The 24,618-nt window shown below is 45.2% G+C and overlaps 3 protein-coding genes across 6 annotated transcripts; 1 reads left to right on the top strand and 2 right to left on the bottom strand.

Moving 5' to 3' along the window:
• Positions 1-9,769: 9,769 nt before the first annotated feature.
• Positions 9,770-15,496, top strand: LOC108123719 (RNA-binding protein EWS). 4 transcript variants are annotated; one of them, XM_070277127.1, is made up of 11 exons: positions 9,770-10,034; positions 10,560-10,948; positions 11,013-11,139; positions 11,294-11,744; positions 11,802-11,966; positions 12,023-12,790; positions 12,905-13,028; positions 13,089-13,196; positions 13,250-13,729; positions 14,808-15,090; positions 15,362-15,496. In XM_070277127.1, the coding sequence occupies exons 2-10, from the start codon at positions 10,795-10,797 to the stop codon at positions 15,053-15,055; spliced, it is 2,625 nt and encodes an 874-aa protein (XP_070133228.1). In that variant the 5' UTR covers positions 9,770-10,034; positions 10,560-10,794; the 3' UTR covers positions 15,056-15,090; positions 15,362-15,496. The 4 variants fall into 4 exon arrangements, 3 of the variants coding, with proteins under 3 accessions (XP_070133228.1, XP_070133227.1, XP_017094492.2); XM_070277126.1 differs by having other exon boundaries at positions 10,379-10,948; XM_017239003.3 differs by lacking the exons at positions 14,808-15,090; positions 15,362-15,496 and having other exon boundaries at positions 9,772-10,034; positions 10,379-10,948; positions 13,250-14,695.
• Positions 15,422-16,015, bottom strand: amos (absent MD neurons and olfactory sensilla). Its single transcript, XM_017239004.3, has one exon. It carries the CDS (start codon positions 16,013-16,015, stop codon positions 15,422-15,424), a length of 594 nt encoding a protein of 197 aa, XP_017094493.2.
• Positions 16,016-18,525: 2,510 nt separating this feature from the next.
• LOC108123718 (solute carrier family 12 member 9) lies at positions 18,526-23,149 on the bottom strand. Its single transcript, XM_017239002.3, has 7 exons — positions 22,787-23,149; positions 22,556-22,690; positions 22,150-22,484; positions 20,280-21,547; positions 20,027-20,218; positions 19,786-19,965; positions 18,526-19,726 (listed from the first exon to the last, which is right to left on the bottom strand). Exons 1-7 carry the CDS (start codon positions 23,037-23,039, stop codon positions 19,294-19,296), a joined length of 2,796 nt encoding a protein of 931 aa, XP_017094491.1. The 5' UTR covers positions 23,040-23,149; the 3' UTR covers positions 18,526-19,293.
• Positions 23,150-24,618: the final 1,469 nt, after the last annotated feature.

Raw genomic sequence — 24,618 nt, 5'->3', positions numbered from 1 at the left:
TCGAAAAGGACACATGGCCAAAGGAACAACAAGTACATTTGGGAATAATAAGCTCAATAAAAATATAAAACTTTTCCACAAGTTCGGCGACCGTTCAATTGGCAAATCAAATCAAATGAGTCATCGGAGAAAGTTTTCCTTTTATCAGGATACAGGGAAAAGGTCAATGGACTTGAGAGTGCCTATGAAATATTACTAATGTCCTTTGGGAGCCTTGTTTAAAATTAATTTAAAGTATGATTCAATTTATTATCCAAGTCTGACAAACAATTAATCAAGAAATACCATTTGTATTCCTCGCAGACTTTTTATGACTGTCCGAGAAACACGCAAAAACATTTTCAATCGAATGAGTTCGGTTCAATTAAGCCATCGAGCGCACAATTTATGGTTTTGAGGAAAGGATCCATTTAATTCCGTTTGAACTCAATCGTCGCAATTCAGTGGCCGGCATGCAAATGACAGGCGTCCAATAACTCAACTCGAAAGCCTTGACCAATAAACCGGAGTCTTCCTTCCAGCCGGCCGGGCAGGACCTCCCTATCGTGCCACGAAGCTCTCGAATTAATTGATCAGCCGAGCAACTCAATAAACAAATTGCCGCACAAGTTGGGGCATAAATTGTAAAGCCAATGGCGCCCTTCTTACATTTGTTTTTGGCCAACTTGAGAGTCGGGTCCCTGTTGCATTCGATTTGGCAATCGAAGCTTCCACTCAATTTATCCCGCAGCCAACTTGTTCTTTTGTGGTTTCAAGTGGCCACCACTGGAAAACTGGCGAGGACGTCCCTCGGAGGGTGGCAGAAAGGCCAGGCCTTCTGACCAGCCCAGGGAAAACTTTTCATGTCCAAATTGAATTAAGCTGGTCGAGCGTGGGGAAGGAGCCAGCGATTACCCTGATGGAATATTGAGTAGACATTGAGGTCCTTCCTAGCCAAGTTTGATTCTCGTAATAAAATAAATTCTAATACTCAACTTTTGACAACTTTCTGACTTTTATGCGCCAATATCCATTATCCAGATGAACTAATCAACAGAACCTGGGCTCTATCAGCTCAACTAGCCAATTAACCCACAAAAAAGTCGACCCTTGGCCTAGAACTTGACCCGACCCAACCTGAACCTGAACCTGAACTGACATGGAAAATCACTTACCATCGCCGTTTTTCGGGAAAAACAACAAGCCAACAAGGTTCGGGCTAATTTATTGATGGCAGCACGAGGGAATTCTAGGAGTTTTATGACCCACCGCCCCAGAGCTCATAAATCTGCGGTGAGCAACAAATCATCTTCATTATCATCCTTCTCAGTATTCGCATTATCCCCGTGGTTATCGGGTGGCCCAGGTGAGAGGAGGGATCGCATTATTGTGGCATCATGGGCCATGAAAAATGCCGGCTCTGGGTAAGATTTCTTTTATACTTTTTCGGGGCGAGCCTCCCAGTTAATTTCAAACATATTGAATAAGCCAGGACGGCTGAAGTGGAGACACGCGCCGCTTATCAATAAATTACCAGGCCTTGGTAAACATTATTATGCAAATGGAGACTTGATAAAAGCCATGACTATGTGCATAAATCAGCAGAGGCGCTGGGAGCCGTGCAACAGCCAACATATGCCATCTGTTTACTTGGTTGGGGATTGAAAAATAGCAAATGCAACTTTATACTCGAATAAATAGGAAAATAACAATGTCCGGAAGTACACACTACCCTATCCTGCAGGGTATATAGCTCTGATTATCATCCTGCATCCCACACCCTTTCAAGATAGTCCTTATCCGCCTAAGCAGCATTAAGTTCTTCAGTTCATTATAACCAAAGACCCAACACGTGAGCTCCGAATATTATTTTTTGCCAGCGCGGAAAAGCGCTCAAACGAAATTCATTTTCTCCCCCAACCCCTAATGGCTTTTCCATGCAAATGGCCACCGGAACCGGCCATATTTAAGCCGGAAAACAAAGCAGACGCCGAAAAAATGGCGCAAAAGTCACGTTAATTTTTAGCACTTGTGGAGAACTTGGAGGAGGAAAATCAAGAGCCACCGCCGAAGCATTTCGCACGTCATTTCGAGCCAAACAAATTTGTAATGCAAAGTTGTCCAAAGCTGTGTTGAAATAACTCGCCCTCGGGGGGTCCTCGAAAGGGGCGGGAGTGGAGGCAACCACAAAATGAAATTCAAATAAATAAATTCACACACGCGCCGGCAAAACGAAATAGGGGATAAGTATTGTAAATTTTGGGCAAAAGGCAAAACAATTTCATTTGGCAGAGTGAAGGGAAAAGGCAGTAATAGGGTGGGGAAATAGGAAAAAGGATACCGCCTTTGTCAGCCACAAACAACAGCAACAACATCATCAGCAAGCTGCACATCAATGGAATTGAAAACTGCTCCTGGCAATGAAAGTAAACGATTTCTGAGGTAAATTGGAACGACCTGCAGAATGTGGTTGGGAAACGAGCATTCCGAATCTCAGATAACATAGTGGAGGGTATTACTTGAAAGTGCTCTTGAATAAAGGAATCTATCCAATATCTATTAAAGTATCATATTCATTAGCGAAAGGTCACTAGTAATCTAATCTAATTGGCTGATATCTAGCGATAATAACCAAATTATCAATTGCGATTTAATGGTTTATCTGGAAAAGTAATTGTTGATAAAATAATGGCTATGAGGTAGTGCTAACCTTTGTCGGAAACTATACCTACAATATTTTCTTAAAGGGAAAATCCTTCATACCTTCCTCTTGGGGCGCATAGTTCCCACAGCTTGAAGGCAAACTACAAATACAGGACACCGTAAAGGAATGCCTTATTTGGCTTACGGCCAGATGTCAAGGATACGAGTATCAATGGCTCGTCGTTCGTCCTGGGCTTGCCAATCTCGTGTGTGGCATTTGTAAACAGTGTAGGATCCAGGACACAGAACCCCCAGCCAATGTTATGCAAAAGCAATTGTCTCTGGCATTTTTCTTCTCGATTTTCGACAGGCTGTCGCCCATTACTTCACCCCAAGCCTCACGCCCTATGCTCCATACCACACGCATTGGCTTTTTATGTCCTGTATCCTGCAGCGCGTGTGGACCCTTCTGATTTTAACACAAAATTATTCACAATAAAAGTGACGGCTTAAAAGGATTGCGGGCATAATTTACAAGTAATCCCAGAGGATTTCATGTGAAAGCGCTTTGCTGAAAGTTTTTCTGCGTTCTGGTGCGTAAAATCATCTTTCTTAGAAGGCGTGGGACGTGGGGTGCTCTTCTCGAGCCTAATTGTTGGTGAAAAAGTTTCGAGCTCCGCATTAAAAAGCAATTAGCATTAAAAATACAGAATTCTAATTTTACTTGAAAGCCAGTCGCGGCTAATTACAAATCTCATGGCAGTCTGGGCCTGCAGTGACAAACTTTTCCCACAAACTCGGCCAAAGGGATAATGTCACAAAGTTGTCTAATGTCTAATGGCAAATAAAAAGCACATTCCAGGATGGGCCTAAGTAGAGCCTCCCTTCCGAGGCATGTGTCATTTGTCTAATTGCAGTTTGAGTGGCTGAAGATGGGTTTTTCCTTTGCGGCTGGCCGGCAAGAAACTTTCCACTCTGGCCTCCAAACTCGAGACGATAATGAAAAAGAAACTTTCTCTTAAATACGCACTTTTTCCCCCTGAAGGTATATATGGAATTGCTGCTTCAGGCCAGCTGAAATCACAAAGGGCCTTGATAACGTGCCACCCTCGGAAGACAAATGGGCCCGTCATTAGATTGTCACCTAAAAGTGTAAGGCAACACATTTTTGTAATAATGTTAAATTATGCATCAAACTGAACGACATTCCTCGGGCTGCTCCTGTCTGTTGAATCTCCCGAGAATGATTAATTGTAATGGCCGGTACCTTGGCTCCCCGCACCCCCCATATGTGGGCCGGAAAGGGGAGGCGGAAATGTGAGACACCCACTCACGGAAGCAGAGGGTTTGGGGACTGCACTGGGAGAACTGTCTTATTCCCAGTTTGATTGTAAATTTTCTTTCGAGTCTCAGTGTAGAGCTTCGTGATTGTGGCACTTTACTCTTTATCGCCACTCTGGGAACAAAACTAGCAAGGACTAAAAGGACACGACGAGCAACTAATTGCTGAGAGTGATTTTTTATCGACTTGCCGAACCAAGGTCGCAAAGTGCGAAAATAAAGAAACACAATGGAAAAGTTTGGTGGAGCTGCATTGGAAAATGGATACAAAGCCCAAAGGTCGAGCTGGTCCAAGTTTGTCCTGCTTGTCCTTGCCACGGCGGGGCGAGTTCAATGCGCTGCTGCGGTGACGTTGCAACTGATGCATGAAATATGAGGTGCCCGAGTAGTTGTTGTCGAATGGCCATCACCAACTATGATTAATGCAGCACATGGCAGCTGTGCTGGTGACAATGGAATTCCAGCCCCACAACCTTCTGGCATTTGACAATTGCATTCCACTCCATTCGTTCCTGCAACTCCCACCGCCACCACCACCCAGCCAGTTCCAGTATGCAAATCAAAGGAATCCTCACATATTTCATGTTATATCAACTAAGCCACATTTTGCCAGAGACACGTCCTCAGGAGGAACGGCAAGGAGTCCTCTACACGCTACTGCCTGTGGTCACAATAAATCAGAGTTTAATGTAATGAACTTAATGTGTTGCATTGAACGGATGACTGGACAGTCTTAAGCCAAGAAACTCGAGGCTAAAAGTGGTTTAGTGGGTTCTTTTAAAGTCCTTTCTTTATACTAACTGTACAAAGTGTTCTTGATTACCTGCATCCGAATATAAACACCCACCTTGAGCCTGGCAGTCAGGAGTAGTTTCCGCCAACTTTTACACAGCTTTTCCAGTTAACAAAACTTACCCTGTTCGACATGTGCTCTAAACACTCGTCACCTGACACTCTTCCTTCGCCGGAAGGGAGCTACTAACTGTGAAAGAAAAGAAAACGCTTCGAGAGCCCTTTTTCCAAAACAATTGTTGGCTGGGGATGCGCGGGAAATGCGCCACAAGAGCGCTATTAAAATAAAACGTGCTCAGGGCGCTAAGCCAGGCGACTCCCGCATATCGTTCGGGAACCAAGGATCCAGGGATCAGGAGAAGCAGCCAGTGTACGCACTCGAAAGTCAACAGAAAAAAAGCGTCGCGACAACAATGGCACGAAATGAGGAAAAACCATCGCAAACAGATACGCGTCAGGGGTACACTGAGAGCATTCTGTCATCCTAGTCCTCTTCGTCCATTCTCAGGCAAGTCCTTAAAATACTGCCCTATTTCGCTCAGTGCTTTAAAGTAAGCTCCAAAATGGGACATTTGGACGCCACGTGTAGCTCCGTTCTGGCGTTCAAATCACGTAGCAGACATTTTTGTTGCATGTTGCGTATACGCCGCTTGGGACAAGAACATACAGCAGTCAACATAACGCTTATTAGCCGGCCAGGCTGAGGGAATGGAACACATCCTAGAGGAGCCTAGAGCGCCAACCATTTCAAGCTAATGCCTTTTTAAGCGCTTTTCGGCTTTTTTGGATTGTTTGCCTTTCAAAAATTTCAATTTGTGGGCACGGTTTACAATTTTTTGGCATTGAGAGCCATTTTTCCTCGTTGTCAGTCGAATCATCAACGCTGAGCGCTCAATTAGCTAATTATGCAAGCCAAGCTGTGGTACGTGGAGCACCAGGAGGAGGCGTCCTCCAAGGGGCGTGGTCATGGCAATGAATTACCAGAACAATGCTGATGATGGCTGGCAGAATGAGTGAGAGCTGTGGCTCATTAGTTCGAGAAACCAGATAGTAGGAGGCTGGTGATAGAGGATATGGTTAATCCCCATTTCTAAGCTGATTAAAAGTATAAGGACTTTAAAATCTTTCTCTCCTCTGTCACCTATCTTAACTTACTTTCAAGTGTTTAAAATCAACATGACATATGATACATTATATTGCAGGGATACCTCGTCCTCTCATCCCTTCAAGGAGTAAAGAGTAAATTGTCATATATCATATATGAGCGAAGCCATGTTGACTTATTAAGTGCCAGCCACGGCAGCTTTCTCATCATACACGTATCCCTCCGGTGGCCCTGCTCCTGTATGTCCTTTGTCAAGCTGTCACTGGATGTGCGAGTGTGTGCGACTCTGCGGGTTGTCGTCCTCACACATGAAATGTATGCAAATGAAAAAAGAAAGCGCCAAAGTGGCTTCTGACTTTCTCCCTGGACGTGTGTGGGTTGGGCGACACAATTGCTCGGATGAGATGGCTTGTGGCCATCCATCATGTGTCCGCTGGCAGGGGAATGCACTCAGGCTGCCATTAGGGCCGCGACCACCCAGGTAATGCAGCCCCAGGGCACGAAGCATGATGGATATTCTTTGATTGAGGGTCCAACACTACCAGCCCCTTTAGCTTAAAAGTAATCAGTTGTTTTAGAATAAAATGAGTACTCCTACTGATGATTATTTAAATTTTAAATTGAAATCGTGGACCCTAATCCAGTCCAATCGTACTAATTCAATAGTGACGTTGGCGTGTTGTTTACTCTGCAGGATGTGTTTTCCTGCCACCGAGCGTGGGATGCCACCGATGACGTCGACCTTTGCCAACTCACGTTGATGGGAGCCATTGGAAATTTATTTCAGTAACCTCCTTGGTTACCCCTTGCCAACCCGCCCACAGGTCACAAACAGATGCGGGGATATGTCGGCATTCACCCCACATGTCTGCTACTGCCTCTGTGTATGCTAAACTTTTCTTTGGCTGCGACATTGATTGACGTGGAAATCAAAAGTTGAAAAGTAAAACGAATGCAACTCGAGTGGAAAACGGGAATCAAAGTGCATATCGACTTGAGCGTGCCATCGGGGATAACTCAACTATCAATCATAAGTAACTGCGGAAAAATGCTGATTAAATTTCCAGGAAGTAGATGAAACTGCGTCACAGTCTGCCAGGCAGCCTGGGAAGGATGGGCGGGCATCCTGTGGAAAGCTTAGCCTGCGAATGAGCAACTAATTGACAAACGCCTGTGCCTGTGTGTGTGTGCACAGGACAAGTCCCTGCAGGGACCCGGGAAACCAGGTTACACGAGTGGAAAGCACAGGGCTTTTCAATTGCGCGATGCTGTCGTCGGAATTGCTTCCTAATTAGTGTTTATTGTTTCTCGCAACGCCAAAGGTGTGGGCTAATTGAGATTATCGCTGTATGTGTGTTTGTGTGTCACTGTGGGGGCGTCGATTCGCAGGAAGCGGGTTAGACCCGCCCAACACAAGTTCATTTAAAGTCATGGGATCCCATGTCCTTGGCAAAGGGTTGCAGGAAAACGAGGCCAGCAACTCAAAAATTAGTTCAATCAAGATACTCCGGATTAAAAGAAAATTTACTACGGCTCGGGAGAGGAATAAACGAATTTCTTAAGACATATACCGCACAAGGATAAGTTAAAAATTGAAACAGTTGAGAACATGGCTGAAGGTCATTTATAAGAAATAGGCATTTTCGGAAGGAACTCCATAAAAAAATTTAAGAAAAATCTTTATCGAAAAAAATATTCCTATATTTTGGGAAAAATATTCCTATTTTTGGATGATGGAGAATCGATTTGTAAATCATTTGAACCATTCCACTTAACGATCGGATGAAAATTTACAGAGTTATTTACATGGAAGTGGCCTTTTATGAAGATCCTTAATTTTTCTATAAGGGACTGCCCAAGAAAATTAAAAAAAAAAATTGATCGAAAAATTTGTTTTCAGGTTTTTATTCTGATTGATACAAAATTGATTTAGAAATCGTGAAATCTCCGCTTAACGCTCAAATAAAAACTAACAGAGTTATGGACTAGCAAGGCTCCATGTATGAGAATCGAAAATTTTCCAAAGGGACTCTTAAAAAAAGGTTAAATAATGTGAATCCATGATTTAATAATTAGTTTTTGATAAAAATGTATGTTTAATGAATATACAAATTGTTAAGAGTATTGTGCTCAAGGGTCGGGTGAAAATTGGCAGAGTTATGGACTTTATGGCTGTATATAAGGATCCACACTTTTTCCAAGGGACTTCTTCAGAAAATTAAAACAAAAATCCAATCCAAAAATGTACTTATTTGTGTCTTATAAGAAATTGTATTGTTGTTTTTTATTTATTTTATGCAAAATCAAAAAATATTAATAAAAAGAAATCGTTAGAGGCATTTCGTCTCTCATCAGACGATTTGATGATGATTGCTTGAGCTATATTTAAAAATCCTTAAAGTTCCATATTTGTGCAATATTTCAAAACAGGAAGTCTTATCTAATAATACTCACCCTATTAAGTTTTGGTTTAATTTTATTTGGTTTTTTTTTGGGAACTTAAAGCGCCACTAAATTGCGTTTTTCCATAAAACTTTCTGAGAGCCCGAGACAATCAAGAGTCCTTGAAGGGAGAACAGCAATTGAAGCGTAATTATTTGCTACGGCGCATTTCCCTGCCCGTGTGGCGACGCTGGTCAAATGCCCAGAACCACGCCAAGCGGAGCCGGACGGAAGGGAGGAGTGGAGCGTAACGGAATGGATCCGACGTAACTGGGAACTGGCACTGGGTCAGTGGCGCAGCACGGCTGGCTGTCGGTGCTGTAGTTGTGTTGTAGCTGCCGTGATTGGTGTCCTGTCTGTGAGCCAGAGCCAAGTAATCAGAATAATTACATGGCCCTAATGGCAATGAGGAAGAGGCGCCGGCGAAAAGGAAAACGCCAAACAGTTGCTCACTTTACAGTTGTCAAGGGATTGGATTTGAAAAGGAGACTTCCTGGAAACAGTTTTTTTTGAATTTGTAAGGCAAAAGGACTGTTTAAGGAGACTCAATAGTCTGAAACGCTTTGCCGAAAATCATATTCCGATAAAGTGTTATGGCTCACCACTTAAACCAAAAGAGAAACCTTAAAGCAAAGCAAATATGGGTTGTTTTTCCTCACTTCCCTATCGCCAAATATTGTCCTTGGGTTTGATTAGTTTTTGTTGCTCTCGTCCAACCGAAATAAAGAAAAACAACAAAATCAAAACAGCCGCAAGCGCTGCGTACGTGACATTAATCAGGAGAACTTTCACGCACGAGTCCCGATTAAAATTATCACTTGTTGCTAGCTCGAGCGGAAGGGAAACAATTACATTGTCATCAAACAGAGAGTGGAGTTTGTAAGTCAGTGGATAGCCCTGCATTCCATTCAAATAAAATACATAAAGGATTGGCTTTCAGTAGTACAGCTCACTAGGACATCTCTATTGAGGACACCATATGCCGGCAACTAATAACTTAAGTCCACAGCAACAACAGCCAACGCGAGGTAAACAAATACTCCCACGCACTGGGAGACAAAATCTTATCATTTAAATGAAATAAACACAGAGTGTCACCGTACCGGCAAATTTACGAGATTTACAACAACTTTTGGAGCAAAAAACAAAACAATCACTCAAGGATAGAGAGCATCCGCTCCTTTTGACCAATTTCACCCGACTGAACCGGATCTGCTCGATGTACGCCTTTACATGGAGCACGAGACCGACTACCGCACATGCGCAGAAAGACGGTGCTTACATGGACCATGTTTTAGCTTATTTAGTTAATAAATTAATAGGTTTTTCAGTCAATTACAGTATTGATACTGTAATTGAACCATCAGGCTTAAGCCAAAAGAAACCTTGAAATATAATTAAAAATTAAACCTATTGTCTGCTAAGCTTGTTTTTGTTTGACAAGAGGAACAGCTTTTTTGACATTTTGCCTTAAAACATATCGTTATTGTATTGAACATATGGGAAAATTAAAAGTACAAATTTCTAGATCTGTAGATCCTGCTCGAAAGGACCTGAACATCCATTGGTGGACTTTTTACTCTCAAGATTAGAACTAGCTGTACAGCCCGGCTCTTCCTGATTTCTCACTCTTTCAAAATCAGCATACAACTTTAGTACCCAGCTCCAAAATGGCGTCTTTGGATCCAAGCGACCGACCATGGCGGATCTGGGCAGTTAGGTCTAAAGCCAGGTACGTAAGATACGTAAGACTAAAAACAGGCATCATACGGTAAAAACTATGAAAAGATAGAATTATTTATTAACCTACCTTTAGTCAATTGTTATCCTTTCCAATAAGTGCAATAAATTACAAAAATATTCGGGAAAAGCCCGGGTTCTGAACAGAAGTATCTCTAAAAAATGTGTTACCTTTTAAGTTCCCTTCTTAGTTTTACTGAAGATTTTCGGCGGATATACTACATATAAAATAATATTTAATTTATAACTTGATAATTGATTAATTCAGGCGATTATACTTAAATTCATAAAGCTTGATTTAAAAAAAAACCCACATAACGCTCAAAACTCCCCTAGCGTTGCCGGACGCTCTTTTGGTTCAGGTTGGCAGTGCTAAAAGGGCTGCTCACCTGTGGTGGCAAGGCCACCAGCCCATTCACCCGGGTGGCATCTCCCATGCAAACCCACTGTCTGGCACCCTCGCCTCGATTTATCTGTTTGTTTCAACTAATTTGTTTAGTTTTGCACGAATAAATAGATAAAATCGTCTGCAAGCGTGCAGCAAGCGACAGAAAAGAGTTCGGCGGCTAAAAACTGTTCCATAGGCGAAGAAACAGCGGTCGTGGCGTCCCATTAGAGCGCCAAAACGGTGGGTGAAAAAGTGCGCGTGTGGGAAAAGAGGTATATAAAAATACATCGCTTGGCCGGAGGGCAGCGGCATAACCAGTCGTAAACAATTGTAATGTGCTGAGCCGGTATAGAACCTATACACAATGACGGAGACCTTCGACGAGGAGCTGTTCGAGACGCGCCTGGAGGCCCTGAAGGACACGCAGGATGGCATTCAGCAGATGTCCAACTGGTGCCTGCAGCATCGCTCCAACCACAAAAAGATCATCCAGTGCTGGCTTAATGTTTTCAAGAGAGGTGAGTGGTGGTGGGCGACCCGCCCTTTCGAATCTTCGCCAGCTTATGGCTTTTTATTGTGCAGTTCGCGTGGATCACCGCCTCGTGCTTTTCTACCTGGCCAACGATGTCATCCAGTACAGCAAGCGCAAGCGCTACGAGTTTGTCGAGTGCTGGGCCACGGCGCTCCAGAGAGCCACCACCATGGTTCGGTGAGTATCCGCTTACTAAAGGATGGCACAGAACCATTAAAAATACGGTTATCAGATTACTCACGAGTTCTTCACTTTCTAGCACGTGTTTCATGAAAATTGAAGCTTTCTTTCATCAACAAAGCACTCTTTTAATCTCTATTTCTTTCTTCAGAGACGAACGCGTCAAGGACAAAATCCTGCGCATATTCAAGATCTGGGAGCAGCGAGAGATCTACAATGAGGAGTATCTAAGCGATCTGAGCGGGCTCCTCAACATAGCACCCCCCAAAAAGTCCCAGGTCGACGTGAGCGACGAGTTCCAGAACGCCACTCTGATAGCCCAGGTGCGGGAGTGCGTGGAGCTGGCGGAAGCCACTGACAAAAGCATGAAGAAGCTACCCAAGCCGCCGACCTTTGAGATTGAAGTCATCAAGCAGCAGCTGAAGGACAAGAGCCACTCGGGCGACATTGAGAAGGAGGTGGAGCGGTGTGTGGCCTTCATAAACGCCTACAACAAGAACCTGCAAAACGAAATCAAGAGCAGAAAGGCGGTCCTGGCCAGCCTCGAGGCAGCTAAGAAGTTCTACGAGCACCAAGGGAAAGAAGTGAAGGTGGTGGCAAGTGTAAGTCTTTCCAACATCATACTGCTTTTCACGGGACTAATGTGTATTCTCCCCCAGGCCTACAAAAGTTTCGGGACTAGGATAAAAATAGTTAAAAGAAAGCTGGACGAGACCATACCCACGTTGGCGAGTCCCATTCCATCCCCGGACATAAACGCCCCCTCGCCGGAGCGGGATGCCGATCTCCAGTTGCCCGAAGAGAATAACTCATCATTGGGAATGGTGAGTGAACTTACAGAAACTCAATGGCGGGCAACTTACTCTTGCTTGCATTTCAGAGCCTATTTGGCGGAGGCTTGAACGGCTTTTCCAGTTACCTGGACAGTGGAAAGCTGCCATTCGATATAAACGACTTCAAGCGGGACTCGAAGGACCAGGGCAGCGCCATCGAGGTAATCGGATCTCGGTCGGACGACGAGGGCTACAACCCGAATGCCAACTTCTACAAGCCGGAGCCGATCTCTAGTTCGAATAATAGCTCCATTCCTGGTCTCGGTGGAGGATCTGCGGAGTACACGCCCAATCCTCCTCTATTCGGCTCCAGCAGCCAGGAGTATGTGCCGCCACCCCCGTCCCATATGTATGGAGGAAACGGAAGCGCAGCGGGCAACGGAAGCCAGGAGAGTCAATACGCTCCTTCGTCTATGCCACCGCCACCCCTGCCGCCATCTATAGGGCCAGCGGGAGCGGGGGACGACTTCAACAGCACCTGGAACATGAGCATGTCATGGACGGCGCTAGACACAAGCTTGAACAGCAGCGGGGCCAGCTCCTCTTCGTACGCGAACCAGTCGACGCCGCATTCGCCGCCCCATTTTGAGCGGAAGGGAAGCGCAGGAGCCGCGCCCATCGAATATAACGAGCATCTGCACACGGATTCAGCAGCGCTGGGCGCCGAGGATGTGGACCATCGGACGCTGCAGCTCCCACCTGCCTTTGACTTCGGGGCCAAGCTGGGACTGAGCAAGGACAAGACCAGGCAGCTGGTGGACATTGACCACCGAAATCTTATATCCCTAACTGGTTCGCCGGGCGGAGCAGAAAAGGTAGACCCTTATTTTCCGATGTTAGATGTACGAATAAATGGAGATAGTTTAAGTAGTTAGATAGTAATTTAAGAACTTTGGAATACTAATTACTTTTGATATTGTATTTCCTAGGAGTTTACTGGTGGGGATGTTGACTATAGGATCGTACCGCATCCTAGTGAGGATGGGATGATGGCGCCGCCAGGAAATAGCTACGCCAAGACGAAGGTCAGCTCTCCCCATAAATCGAATGCCAGTAAGTATAAAGATACTTCAAAAACAAGATCTTAAACTCATCACAAAATTCCCATTTTAGGTTCTTCATCTGAATCGGATCGTGTGGATGGCTCTGCTAGGTATGATCCTTCAGACATGGTGGTGGACATGGACATGTCGGACGACGACATTGATGAGTCTTTGAGAGGTAATACGAGTTGCATTCAAATCGAAGCTATTTATAACAATAATAATCCATAGAACCAAATAACACGGCTGGAGATGGTGAGGCAAATGGCGATTCGGCGTCCCGTCCTGTCTTGCTCGAAACTCCGTCGGAGTTCATGAACTCGTGGGAGCCCAGCAATCCATTCATGGGGCCTCCCATGCCGGATCAGGACCAGGAGCAGCTTCAACACCAGCAGCAGGGATGGAATCAAATGCCTCCAATGCAAATGGGCGGAGGCGGTGGTCCAGCGCCGCCTCCACCGCGCCCTCCCTTCGGATCACCCTTCCAACCTTTTCAAAGATTTCCTATGAACGGCCCGGACGGAGGAATGCCAGGACGAGGGCGAGGCAGGGGTCGAGGATGGAATGGTCCCGGCCCGAACGGCCCATTTAGGCCACCGTTTCAGCGAATGCCCGGTCCTGGATTCGAAGGCCCTGGTCCTGGGCCCCGGCCATTTTTCCCGCGAGGCGGCGGTCCCGGAGGTCCGATGCGAGGACGTGGACGAATGCGCGGTAAAGCTTGGATGATGTAATTACGTATTATGTAGATCTTCACAATCACACTGACAACAAAAAACAGGAGAGAAACACTCTCGGCTTTAGTTTTAGTCCTCAGCTATCTCACCTTGATTTTATTGATATTTTAATCGAAAAGCAAATTTAATTGTACAGAACACACGGACCACATTACCCGAACTGGCTGGATGGGTTTCCCTTGGGGCGGTGGGCGAGGTCGTTGGTCTGACAGTGTTCAGAGCGCATTATATGAATTCGTTTAGCCTGTACTTTTAGCAAACAATTTAAATGTTTTGAGAATATAATATTTAAAATAAAAATGATTTCCAGCAGAGAATAAATGAATTAAAGAACACTATCCATTATCCTCCCTGTTCGCCAACGTCCTTGGGCCTTCCTCCAAGGGAAGTCCGAGACAACCGCTTCTAAGACTTAATTCACAGATCATTTTGAAGCTCCTTAACCTTAGGATGATGCCTTAGCTTCCACATTATCCGCTTAGTTTAGTTAATGCGCCATTGCCTCTAATATTAAGCTTATCATAGAATTAAGCGTAATCGGTATTGTAAATAGTTTTAAAATAAGTCTAAAATGAATTGATGATTGGCCTGCTCTTCACTGCATTGTAATTTCCAACTGACCTTCAAACTTAAATAAAAATAAATATTCCAATTAAAACCCAAGTAAATGTTTAGCAATAAAAGAGTAAAAGTTGATTGCTTTTAGTTTACTTTGTCGTAGAGGTGTACTTGTGCTGGTATTGCGTTTAAATATTAAATTAATGTATTTTGTAGTTTTGTGTAATTAACTTTTATGGCATTTGAGGGTTTTATTTTGAAGAAACCTGCGAAGAGCCTTTCTTTACAATTCATTTTGGGCTTTCTAGTTAAACACTAGGCTTAGAGTATTTAAGATTGTAAAGTCTATATGTTTACAAATACAAACATCAATGTGATATCGAAACTCTTTCTGTTTCTCTGAACTGGAAGGAAGTCGGCTCCCAAGACCCCTCCCACGTTCCCAAACCATTTACAAATGACTATGTTTAAATCAATTTTCGTCCTACCGTCCCAAGGATCTGAAGCGGCGACTGTGTTTATCCCGAGTGTTTACCTGTTGACGTTTGCGGCACTTAATCACTTCTGTGTTTGGAGTTCCTTTTGTCGGAAGTCGGAACTCATTAATTCTGGGCCGGCAACTGATGTTTTGACCTATGTCTCTGGTTCCTGGGGCGTGACCCACTCCCTACTTAGCCATGCCGCGCTCCTCCTTCAAGGATACCCTTTTCGGGAATGGGCTGACATGAGAGTGTGGAGAATGTAAACAAATGTGGATCTGTAACCAGGATTTGATGGATGGTACGTACTAAGGAGGTAATTAAAACCAGAGGTTAACTTAATTTTAATTTAAGATTTATTTCATGATCTAAATAACCTCTTCTTACAAATAGCTTATAGCCCCATAGTTCCTCAAGGAAAAGTCCTGAAAAGATAACCTCCAAACTAATCCTTCGTCATAGAATTAAAACCCATTTTTAATTTTCTCTTCTAATATCTTTTATTAAACTTATTTTTAAGCTAAATGCATTTAAAACTACGATAATAACTTAAAACTAACAGCCTTTATAAGTTTTCCACTAGGTCGATGGTGTTGCTGGAAAGGAACGAGGATGATCCTGAGCCTTCCCGATCAGTAGTCTCTGGAGAGCAGGGTGACCAGGTCGCCGATGTAGGCCTGTGCCATTTGCAGGGTCTCGTACTTGGAAAGCCGCCGGTCGTGGCCCAGAGACGGCACCACATCCCGCAGCTTGTCGAAGGCGTCGTTCAGGCTGTTCATTCGCCTTCTCTCCCGGGCGTTGGCCGCCAGACGACGCTTTCGCAGGACGTTGTCGCCGCATCCGGAGCTCGAGCTGGAGGACGATGAGGAGGCGGAGGAGATGGATAGCTTGTCGTAGGGTTTGCTGCGGTGTTGCTTGTTCCAGTATTTCGTGCTTCTGGCCTGGCTCTTTCCCAGGGAGTTGGAGAAGGTCTGTTGCTGCTCCTGGGCGCTCAGCATGTGCTCCAGTTCCAGGACAGCCGGCGTGTCGTAGTACAACTGCTCCATGGAGCAGCTGCTGGTGCCCTCGGAGAGGCTGTCGGCGTTGCAGGTAAAGTCCTGTTGGTATATTAGCTGCTCCAGTTGCTGAAAGGCATCGTTGCCCTGAATGTTGTCCAGGAATTGTGGCAGAACTGCGGCATCTTCGTGGTAGTAGAATTGCTCCATCGTTTCGTTGTTGGTCAACATGATTGCTGTTCGAGGATCGAAGGATAACTGAAGAAGCTGATGGAGGACTGACGCTTATATACCAGCATGCGGGATGGTGTCTTCAACGTGATTGGCTGCTCGCCTTACCTGCTACCTGATTCGCCGTCTCCTCCGGCTACCTGGGACCTGCAGACGAAACCCGTGCCCTTAATTGGCTTGCGGTCAAAACGTTTAATTGCCCCTCGACTCTTTGCGGCCTCTGGTGCGATCTCCTTCTGCCAGGTATTCACTGTACCAGCTATGGCCTGCTTTTTTGGATGACCTGTCATTTGGCTACCGTCTGTAATCATAGCCCTTTGTGCTTTGGCTCGCATATTGGCTTTTTATATTCAAACAATTGCAGCCAAGGTCAGGAGGCGATCAAACAAAAGACTTGCGAGAGCCTTCCGCCTTTGTGGGAATAATTTCCATAATTTTCGCATTCATCCCGAACCCGATCCACATCCGATCCCCCTTGGAGCACCTTTGTTGCATGTCTGTGGTCTAGCAAGTCCTGTTTGTTTGAGGTTTTCGGAAGGCTTTGGAAGGAACAAAAGAAAAGAATTCCGTTGTGTGGTTTGCAGTTTGCAACTTTCGATTTTAGCCAATTGGTCTTTATTGGGTCAAAAGGCAAATAAGTATCTTTCCGATGGCTTTCTCCCAGAACTTCACACGAAAGCAGTTGAACCTTAAATGTAAGATATGCTAGTGCATTAAAGTAATCCATGTCCATGCATGATGTTGACCTCATCCATAGCTCCCTTCTAGTTGCAAATACAATCTGTTGTCCCTCAGATCCCCTCCATAATTCTCTCCGCTCTATTTTTCTGGCCAAAACAGGACCTGTCTCAAGCCCACTTTCAAGTGGCCGAAGCGAAAGGTTAATTAACTCGGCATACTCGCAGCATTAAGGGGAAAATCAATTCGAATAGTTGGCCCAGTTTCCATAGAAAACGGCCAAAACAATCGCCGAAGCGCCGGCCATGGCTAAAGAGTACAAATGATGCACCGGAGATATTTCACACAAATTGTCAAGGAACAAAGCCGTGAGCCGACAAAGCGATCCTGACGTTTGATGACCGCTGATGGATCATGATCGGAATCGGGATCTGAAGGAGCGACTTTGCCACGCGACCGCAGGTCGATCCTGATCTGGTCCCGATCCCATATCAAGCATCATGCTGCAATATTTTCGGGAGAAAGGTTCGCGGATAGCCTAAAGATCGGCAACGCCCCGATGGAGAGGCCGGGGTTTTCCAATTAGCATCTCTGCCTGTGAGAGCGGTCCCAGGTAGTCGCCTCGAGAGGGCTCTGTCAAAATAGCAACAATAGGCCGGGTTGGTGGGCGGTTCTGGTTGAAAGTAGGCACCTCTCTGCCCAACAATAGGCCATCTGATGATAATCCTTCGGCCCGTCTGGTGGTTGCGTGTTTCTGGTTTTCCCTGTCCAGATTAATCGTTTTCGTTTTGCGGATTAGTCGTTGGCGCTAAATTGCGAAAATACGATTACGTATCTGTGTCCCGGAGTCAGAAAGGAATTCCATGGGAATCTTTATTGTCCTTTTCCCCGACACTTGTTGAGCCCTCTAGGCCATACAAAGGCCAACACAAAGGATCCTTTCTGGCTATTGTTGCCATTGTGAGGCGAAGTGACTTCGACCTGTTTCCCAGTGTGCCGATCCAAATTGCCATGTAATAATCCGGAATTATGAATTATTAAAGGAAACTACTTATTGGTTTCCACGTAATTTTTGTTGTGGTTACAGATGTGCATAAAAAATGCAGACTGTATGTCTGCCAGGGACTTAAAGTTATAGATGGTTGGAAGTCGTATTCAGATTCCTAGAACTTCTGAATCCTAAACAGTTTAAGGCTGTTTAATTCAGGTCAGATAGATCCATTTATAAATATTTAAATATGCTCCTTAGATCCCTCGGGGCATGCGACAATTTCCCCAAAACCCATGCCATAACTTAGGACACACGTCAGGGCTCTAACAAGGACTCTACAGTAACCCTTGCTATCTCAAGTGTCCGTTAGGATACACAGGATAGCGCCCTGGAAAGTGTCAGGCAATTGCGTGCATTTATGGGAATTTATTGACACTCGAGCCGTGATTGGGATAGAAACAAAAACAGAGATCCCTGCCCAGGATGCCCAGGTAATCAGGGCGAGCCTGAGGTGCCCCGCCGACCATCCTTGATGGGTATCATAAATTGTCATCACATAAATAGTGCAACAACAGGCCGGAGCGTATTCCGTTGACATTTATGACTCTATTGGGTCGTCTGCCTGGGCTCCCGATTTCGTTAGTCCCTCAGTGCCCTCTAGTTTACACGTGACCCGATGTCCAATCTTAATAAGCATTTAATGGTAGCGGTAAACGATGCACAAACAAAGTCCCCGCCAGATAAGGCCTCTCGATTCCGAAACGGAAAGAAAGTGTTAATGGATGCTCCGATAAGGGGATCCGGCTGTGACTTCACTGAGATGGAATAAATAGTCGAATACTAGTAGGAATGTAAAATATCACTAAAACTTTATTTAAATTATTGGAAAGAACAGATTACATTGAACGCTACGATTACAATAATGTACGGCTAGTTACAGTTCCGCGGACAGTAGCACGCGCAATATTCCTCTAAAAACAATCCATCAACGTCCGCCGGAACTGTGGGCCGCCAAGAGTGGTTTAAAAACTAAGTGCGCCATGAAGTTGTTTGTTTTACAACCGATTTCTAAGACGGTTATCTAATACTTTGCCCTTCGGCCTGTCTAGTGCAGATATTGATATTCAATCACAAACGGGTTAATATCGGTGTGGGTTCGGTTGGGTGAGTTGAAACTTTAAAGTATGATATCATGTGACAATCGCCAGTAGATGGTCATGGATTAGCTTAAAATTGTATTATCTGATATGATTATGGTTTGGATGCGGGATTCGGGCTCGTGACATCAACGTGTGTGTGTGTGAATAAATATTAAATTATCTAAAATAAAAGGTTACCTACAGATGCAATAATTAATGCAGGGCCAGTCGACTATGCTCCGCTTTGAGGAATAATTGTTCACGCTCTCAAGGCGGAAAATGAATATTCAATCGACTCACCCTAGTGCCTGTTTCTTGATTACGAATAAAGCTTGAAGCACACACAGAAACGTACACAACAATCATAAGATATATCCACATATCAGCCACCCCTCGCAATTGGTTCAATCCGGTTGCACGCTGGATTCGTATCACTCGTAAAATATTCGCTTGCCCGCTGGCTGTCCGGCTTACAGCGTGGTGGAGGTCACCGTGCTGACGCCGTGGACGAGAATGGTGGGCGGCAACTCGGCGGTCAGTTCGGTGAGCAGCTCCATGTAGCTGGCGCTGCGCTGGGCAAAGTCGGGAGTCGCCAGTTTTGGAGGGGCTGCCAGATAAATAAACGACAAGGCCGTCTGGTCCGAGCGCTCGCGGATGATTTGGTTGGCCCGCTGCATGTAGAGCAGCGAGCGGTTCAGGGACTCCTCATCGTCGTCTTCCAGCATCACGTTGTCCGCCTGGGCGGTGTACTGCCTCAGGGTGCGGGCGCGACGGCTGAAGTCAGTGTCCTGGCTCCACTCCTGGATCTCCACAATGTGGGCTGAGATGCGCAGCTCCTTGAGGGACTGCTCCAGTTTCTGCTTGGAGAAGATCTCCATCTGCGGGGCTTGAGTATCAAAGGTGCTGGAAAAAGAGAGAAATTGTTTTGGTGGGGGACGTGATAAGGAGTGCTTCCTGCGTACCCGACTGCTCGCGTCTCGTTCGTCTCACACAGGAAAATCCTCACTCGCAAGTGCTTCCACTTGGCCAGCATTATCACCGCCAGCTGCATCATGAACAGGGACACCATGTCGAAGGGATCCCCCAGAGTGGGGTTGAACACGTTGATGGGCCACACATCGATGTACTTAACGTGGTTGCTTCTGCATCGAAAAAAAGGATTTGTTAGGATATATCAGTTTGTATGCGAGGTGTTGAACCCACTGGGCAATGAAGTTCTTGTCCAGGCGCTGAAAGTTCCTGCACAGGCAGAGGTTCTTCTTCATCCGCAGGGTGTCGCACAGAATCTGCACATACTCCTCGACCTGGAAGTGCTTGGGATCCCCGTCGCGGCGAATGGGAAAGTTCTGGATCTCGCCATTGTTGAAGTCATCCGTTTTATAGGGGGAGGAACCGCTGCGAAAGATTAGAAATTAGATTAGGATTTCCGCCACACACTATCAGCGCAGTGACTTACTTCTGGAAAAAGTCCCTCGGCGCCTCGTTGTCGTAGAATCCCAGAATGATGGTGTTGGGCTTCATGGCTCCAATGCCCGACAGGCGGATCAGGTGCTGGACTCCCTCGCGGATGCTCCGGCTAACGGTTACCTCCGTGAAGGCCTTGACCCGCATGTGGTCCAGGAAGGACCACCACTGCTGGTTGTTCTCGGCGTCCTGGGAGTCCTTGAAGTCGCCCAGCTTCACGTGGCCGATGATGTAGAGACCACTCTTTTTCAAATCGTTGACAAAGTCCACCAGCGGGCAGCAGGATCGCGGCGAGGAGACCAACAAAAGGATCTGGGGACGCCAGAACTTGACGTGGTCCTTGCGGGGATCCAGCATCAGTAGGTACTTGCGGACCTGGTGGAACATTAGGGCCTGGGAAATGGATCCCCACTGGGCGGCCTGAGTGGCGGGCGAGAACAGATGCAGGGCAATCACCAGGATGAGGCACAAGATAATGCAGACGGAGGCGTAGATAGGGTTGATCACGAACATCATCACCAGGGTACCCAGCAGTCCAATGAGGCACGTGTGCCAGGTGAAGTACTTGAACAGCGGCCTGAAATTGGGCGCTCCAGTCAGCTCGATGCCCAGGCAGGCCACATTGGTGGCCAAGTAGGCAAGCATGAACAGCACCGAGTTAATCTGGGCGATGATGTTGAAGGACCCAATCAGCAGGATGCACTCCACGAGGCACCAGCTCGTCACCACGGCGGCAATGGGGTTTCCCTTCCACGTCCCGCGAAGCACAAAGTTCAGCAGGTTTCCGAAAACTTGGTCCTTCGACAGGGCTTCCAAGACCCTGCTGGAACCAATCAGATTGCTCAGGCTGGTGGAGAAGGTGGCCGTCAGGATGCCGATGGCGGTGAATGGGGGCCACAGGTTCACTGGCAGCAGGAATAGGTAGTTGTTCTGCATCGTGAAGTAGGGGGTGGTGCAGCACATTAGGAACGAGAGGATGACATAGGAGACGAAGGTGAAGGCCACCGCGGACAAGGTGCCGCACGGAATGCTCTTCGCCGGGTTCTTGAGCTCCCCGGACATGTTCGCCCCTGCCATGATGCCCGTGACTCCGGCGAACAGCACACCGAAGGTGGTGGAGAAGTCCACCTGCTTGCCATTGGAGGTGTAGTCGATTCCGTAGTGTTCTCCCAAGTTGTCGCGCAGGGTGTTGGCACTGAGACCCGTGTAGTTGAGGAAGTGCACAGTTTTCGAGAGGTTGTTACTCAAGGGAACCGCTATCTATAGTCGTAAAAAAATGAGAAAAGCAAATTTTGCGGGTAATATATGATTTTTTCTCGTTAAAAACACTCAAGTTTTAATTGAATGCATTTTAATCCGTAGTTTCTACATATATGACTCACAAATCTTATCACTTTACTACGCTTTCCATATTTGTCTTTGTTTGTATTTCCGACTTGCAGTATTTTTTGATAATAAACTAACCATCCAACAATAATGTTTTTGGCAAACTAAGGGAACTAATTTGAAACAAACTCATACTGTGTTGCGACTGTGATTCACAGATTTCCAACTATGACCTAATGTACATAGAATCCGAGTCCCCGTAAGCTCACTCTAATGATTTTTCAGATCAGTAAAGCTTGGAAACCACCCTTTCTGACCACAGCCAACTGAATTCCTTTATCAATACTGATAAGCCCTAAACAAATATTTAAAGAAGATCCTAATTGAGCCCCAGATAGTCTAGATATCTAAACTGATAAGTGGGACAGGGCTTTTCCTCGATGAGCGATCGTCCAACGGAGTCACCCAAATAATTACTGAATAACTATCACAAAATAGAAATACTTCCCCCCGGTTGGGGGGATTGGAGATCTTACCGTATCATTGGTGGCGCCTACGGACAGGAAACTAACATACGTGACGAAGAGACACACAGTCACGATGGCCAGAATTATCACTGACGTCTTGGCGAAGAGGGCAGCCCCCACCAAGCAGACCAGCAACTGGAGGGTGTTCAGCAGGCTGCTGATGAGGAAACACCACCATGGGCCATCCTTTAGGTACTTGCCAAAGTATCCGTTTTCGCCAAAGTTGTCCAGGATGCCTTCAGTGCATCCGGAGATGGCCATGGCAGATCCCACCACATTGGCGAAAAAGAAGAGCGTACCAATGGAGCCTCCAAATTCCAAGCCAAGAGTGCGGCTTATCATAACTATGGAACAGATAAATGGAATCTCATTTTAGTGGAAGCCTCGACAAACACCAAAATCATCAGTGACTCACAGTAGACGCCTCCTCCTTCGATGGCTCCATTGGTCGAAATCGCACAGACGGAGGCCACCGTGAAGAGCAGAATAGCGTAGGCGATGACGAACTGCAGCAGCGTGACGTACAGACCCGCATTTCCGACAATGTAGCCTAGTATACACAAAGGGAAGAATAGACGAGAGCAAGTTCAATGGACCAGCACAACAAGTGTTCGGTGTGACGTCACCGGGGTGAAGAGAAACCCACCGACTCGGATGAAGACCAGGGCGCTGAACATGGACAGTGCCACGGGGCTGAAAACGCCGGCAAAGGTGCCCAGCGTACGGCCGTTCCGCTCAGGATTCTGCATCCCGAACTCCACATATCCGTCGCCCGGCTGCTGGTCTCCGCTGTTTTGGCTGCCGCCAAAGAGCGACCCGAAGCTCCGGAAAACGCTGCCCGTGCGACCATTCCGCGAGTTGGCGATGGGCGCCGTCTCCTGGTCCGTGGCCACGCTCATCTCGATGTGAGTGGTGCGGTCAGACAGGGTTTGAAAACTGATTTAAAATTTTTATCGCAAGGAAAACAAAGCTTTTTCTCCTCCAGCTGGTTTCTGGGGTTACCACTCTTTGATAAAACTAAAATTCCAGTATATCTGTTATCGAGTTTCAACTATATGTCTATCGATATCGAGCGCCATTTCTTTAAAGGGTTGAACCTACTTTAAAAATTTATTTTTTTGTATAATTATAATTTTTTTTTTTTAATTACAGGCATAATAGACACAATAAGCAGTCTTTATATCCATAAAGTCAATTAAAGTTTTAAATTTTAAGTATTCTTTTTTAAATGTAGGTAATAAATTATTTGCAGAAAAATCGAATATCAACATTAGACAGGCCGGGCAGTAGTCCTGATTTCTATCCGATTCAAAATCGTTGGCCTATTTTAAAAGTTAAAATACATAAAAAGAAACCAAAAAAATAAGAGAATTTAATTTGACAGTGGAAAGAGTCGGTTATAATTAAGATTAAGACATAATTATGAAAACTAACGAAAACTTGGTAGATTTTATGCCATCAAGAATAAAGGCCGTATTAAAAACTTAAGGAAGACCAAATAAATACTAAAGAACCAAAACAAAATTATTTTTGAATAAGCTAAGAAATAATTTTTAAAAATTTTTTGTTACCTTGGAATAGTTAAAAAAAAATTTTTTTTGTTTGCCTACATTTTATGTTTAATTCCATCGAATATTGAAGTATACGTTTTATTTCCAAATAAAACAAAATGTAATTTAAAAGAACACGTTTTGAATTAACATTTATATTAATTTCATCGATTTAAAACAAATTTACTCCATAAAATAAACGATGGTTGAAAAAAAAAACTAAAAAAGTAGTATTTTCTGCCTGTCCGGATTTCATTGTCCGCTACTGTATCATCAATTAAACTTTTCTTAATATAGATAGGAGGAAACACCAACTAAATGACAAAGCGAATATCTACTGATAAGTCTTGAAAGTCCTTAAATTTTTTAGTCTTTAGAATTGATAAAGAAATACTTCTCTTTTCCTATGATAAGTCCGGGTATATAACTTACAGCGTTATATCAATAACAGCGTTGTTTCCAATTTTTCTATAACTGAAGAAAGTTTCTACCATGGATTGTGGCGTTGGCCATTGTGGCTCTGGCCTTTGCTGCCAATGCCACCTTTGGCTCCCAGCTGTCGTGCAGCAAGCTGGTCTGCACCTAGAACCTGACAATCTACAAGAAGAACAACACCTACCAGGACGGAACTATTGTCTTTCCCTTGAGCGTGAGTGTCTGCTACTGATTTATAAATTGTAACCTAAAACAAGTTTTAATATATGGTACTTTTAAGTTTTATATATAATATACCGCTTCATCAACGCAACTGACAGAATCACCAACAGCTCCGGACCCACTACCACTCTGTGGTCTGGCGGCCCTGGATTCACCTTTGTGTCCGTCTTCGTTAAGAGTCAATTCTCCCTGGGAATTAACGTTAGCGCCCAAATCTTTACCGACTAAATGTCAAAATATATCCCATTATATGTACACTCAAAATTACATT

Source organism: Drosophila bipectinata, chromosome 2L (assembly GCF_030179905.1).
Source record: "Drosophila bipectinata strain 14024-0381.07 chromosome 2L, DbipHiC1v2, whole genome shotgun sequence".
NCBI lineage: Eukaryota > Metazoa > Arthropoda > Insecta > Diptera > Drosophilidae > Drosophila > Drosophila bipectinata.
The sequence above is the reverse complement of the archived record's forward strand: the minus strand, read 5'-3'. Positions and strand labels throughout refer to the sequence as shown.

Excerpts from the sequence above, each read along its gene's own strand:
- LOC108123719 (XM_070277127.1), top strand. The coding sequence starts at position 10,795 with ATGACGGAGACCTTCGACGAGGAGCTGTTCGAGACGCGCCTGGAGGCC. Across the intron at positions 11,140-11,293 it reads AGAGCCACCACCATGGTTCG|AGACGAACGCGTCAAGGACA; the intron begins GTGAGTATCCGC and ends TTCTTTCTTCAG. Across the intron at positions 13,029-13,088 it reads TCCCCATAAATCGAATGCCA|GTTCTTCATCTGAATCGGAT; the intron begins GTAAGTATAAAG and ends TTCCCATTTTAG.
- amos (XM_017239004.3), bottom strand. The coding sequence starts at position 16,015 with ATGTTGACCAACAACGAAACGATGGAGCAATTCTACTACCACGAAGAT.
- LOC108123718 (XM_017239002.3), bottom strand. The coding sequence starts at position 23,039 with ATGAGCGTGGCCACGGACCAGGAGACGGCGCCCATCGCCAACTCGCGG. Across the intron at positions 22,691-22,786 it reads CCTGGTCTTCATCCGAGTCG|GCTACATTGTCGGAAATGCG; the intron begins GTGGGTTTCTCT and ends TGTGTATACTAG. Across the intron at positions 21,548-22,149 it reads TAGGCGCCACCAATGATACG|ATAGCGGTTCCCTTGAGTAA; the intron begins GTAAGATCTCCA and ends TTACGACTATAG.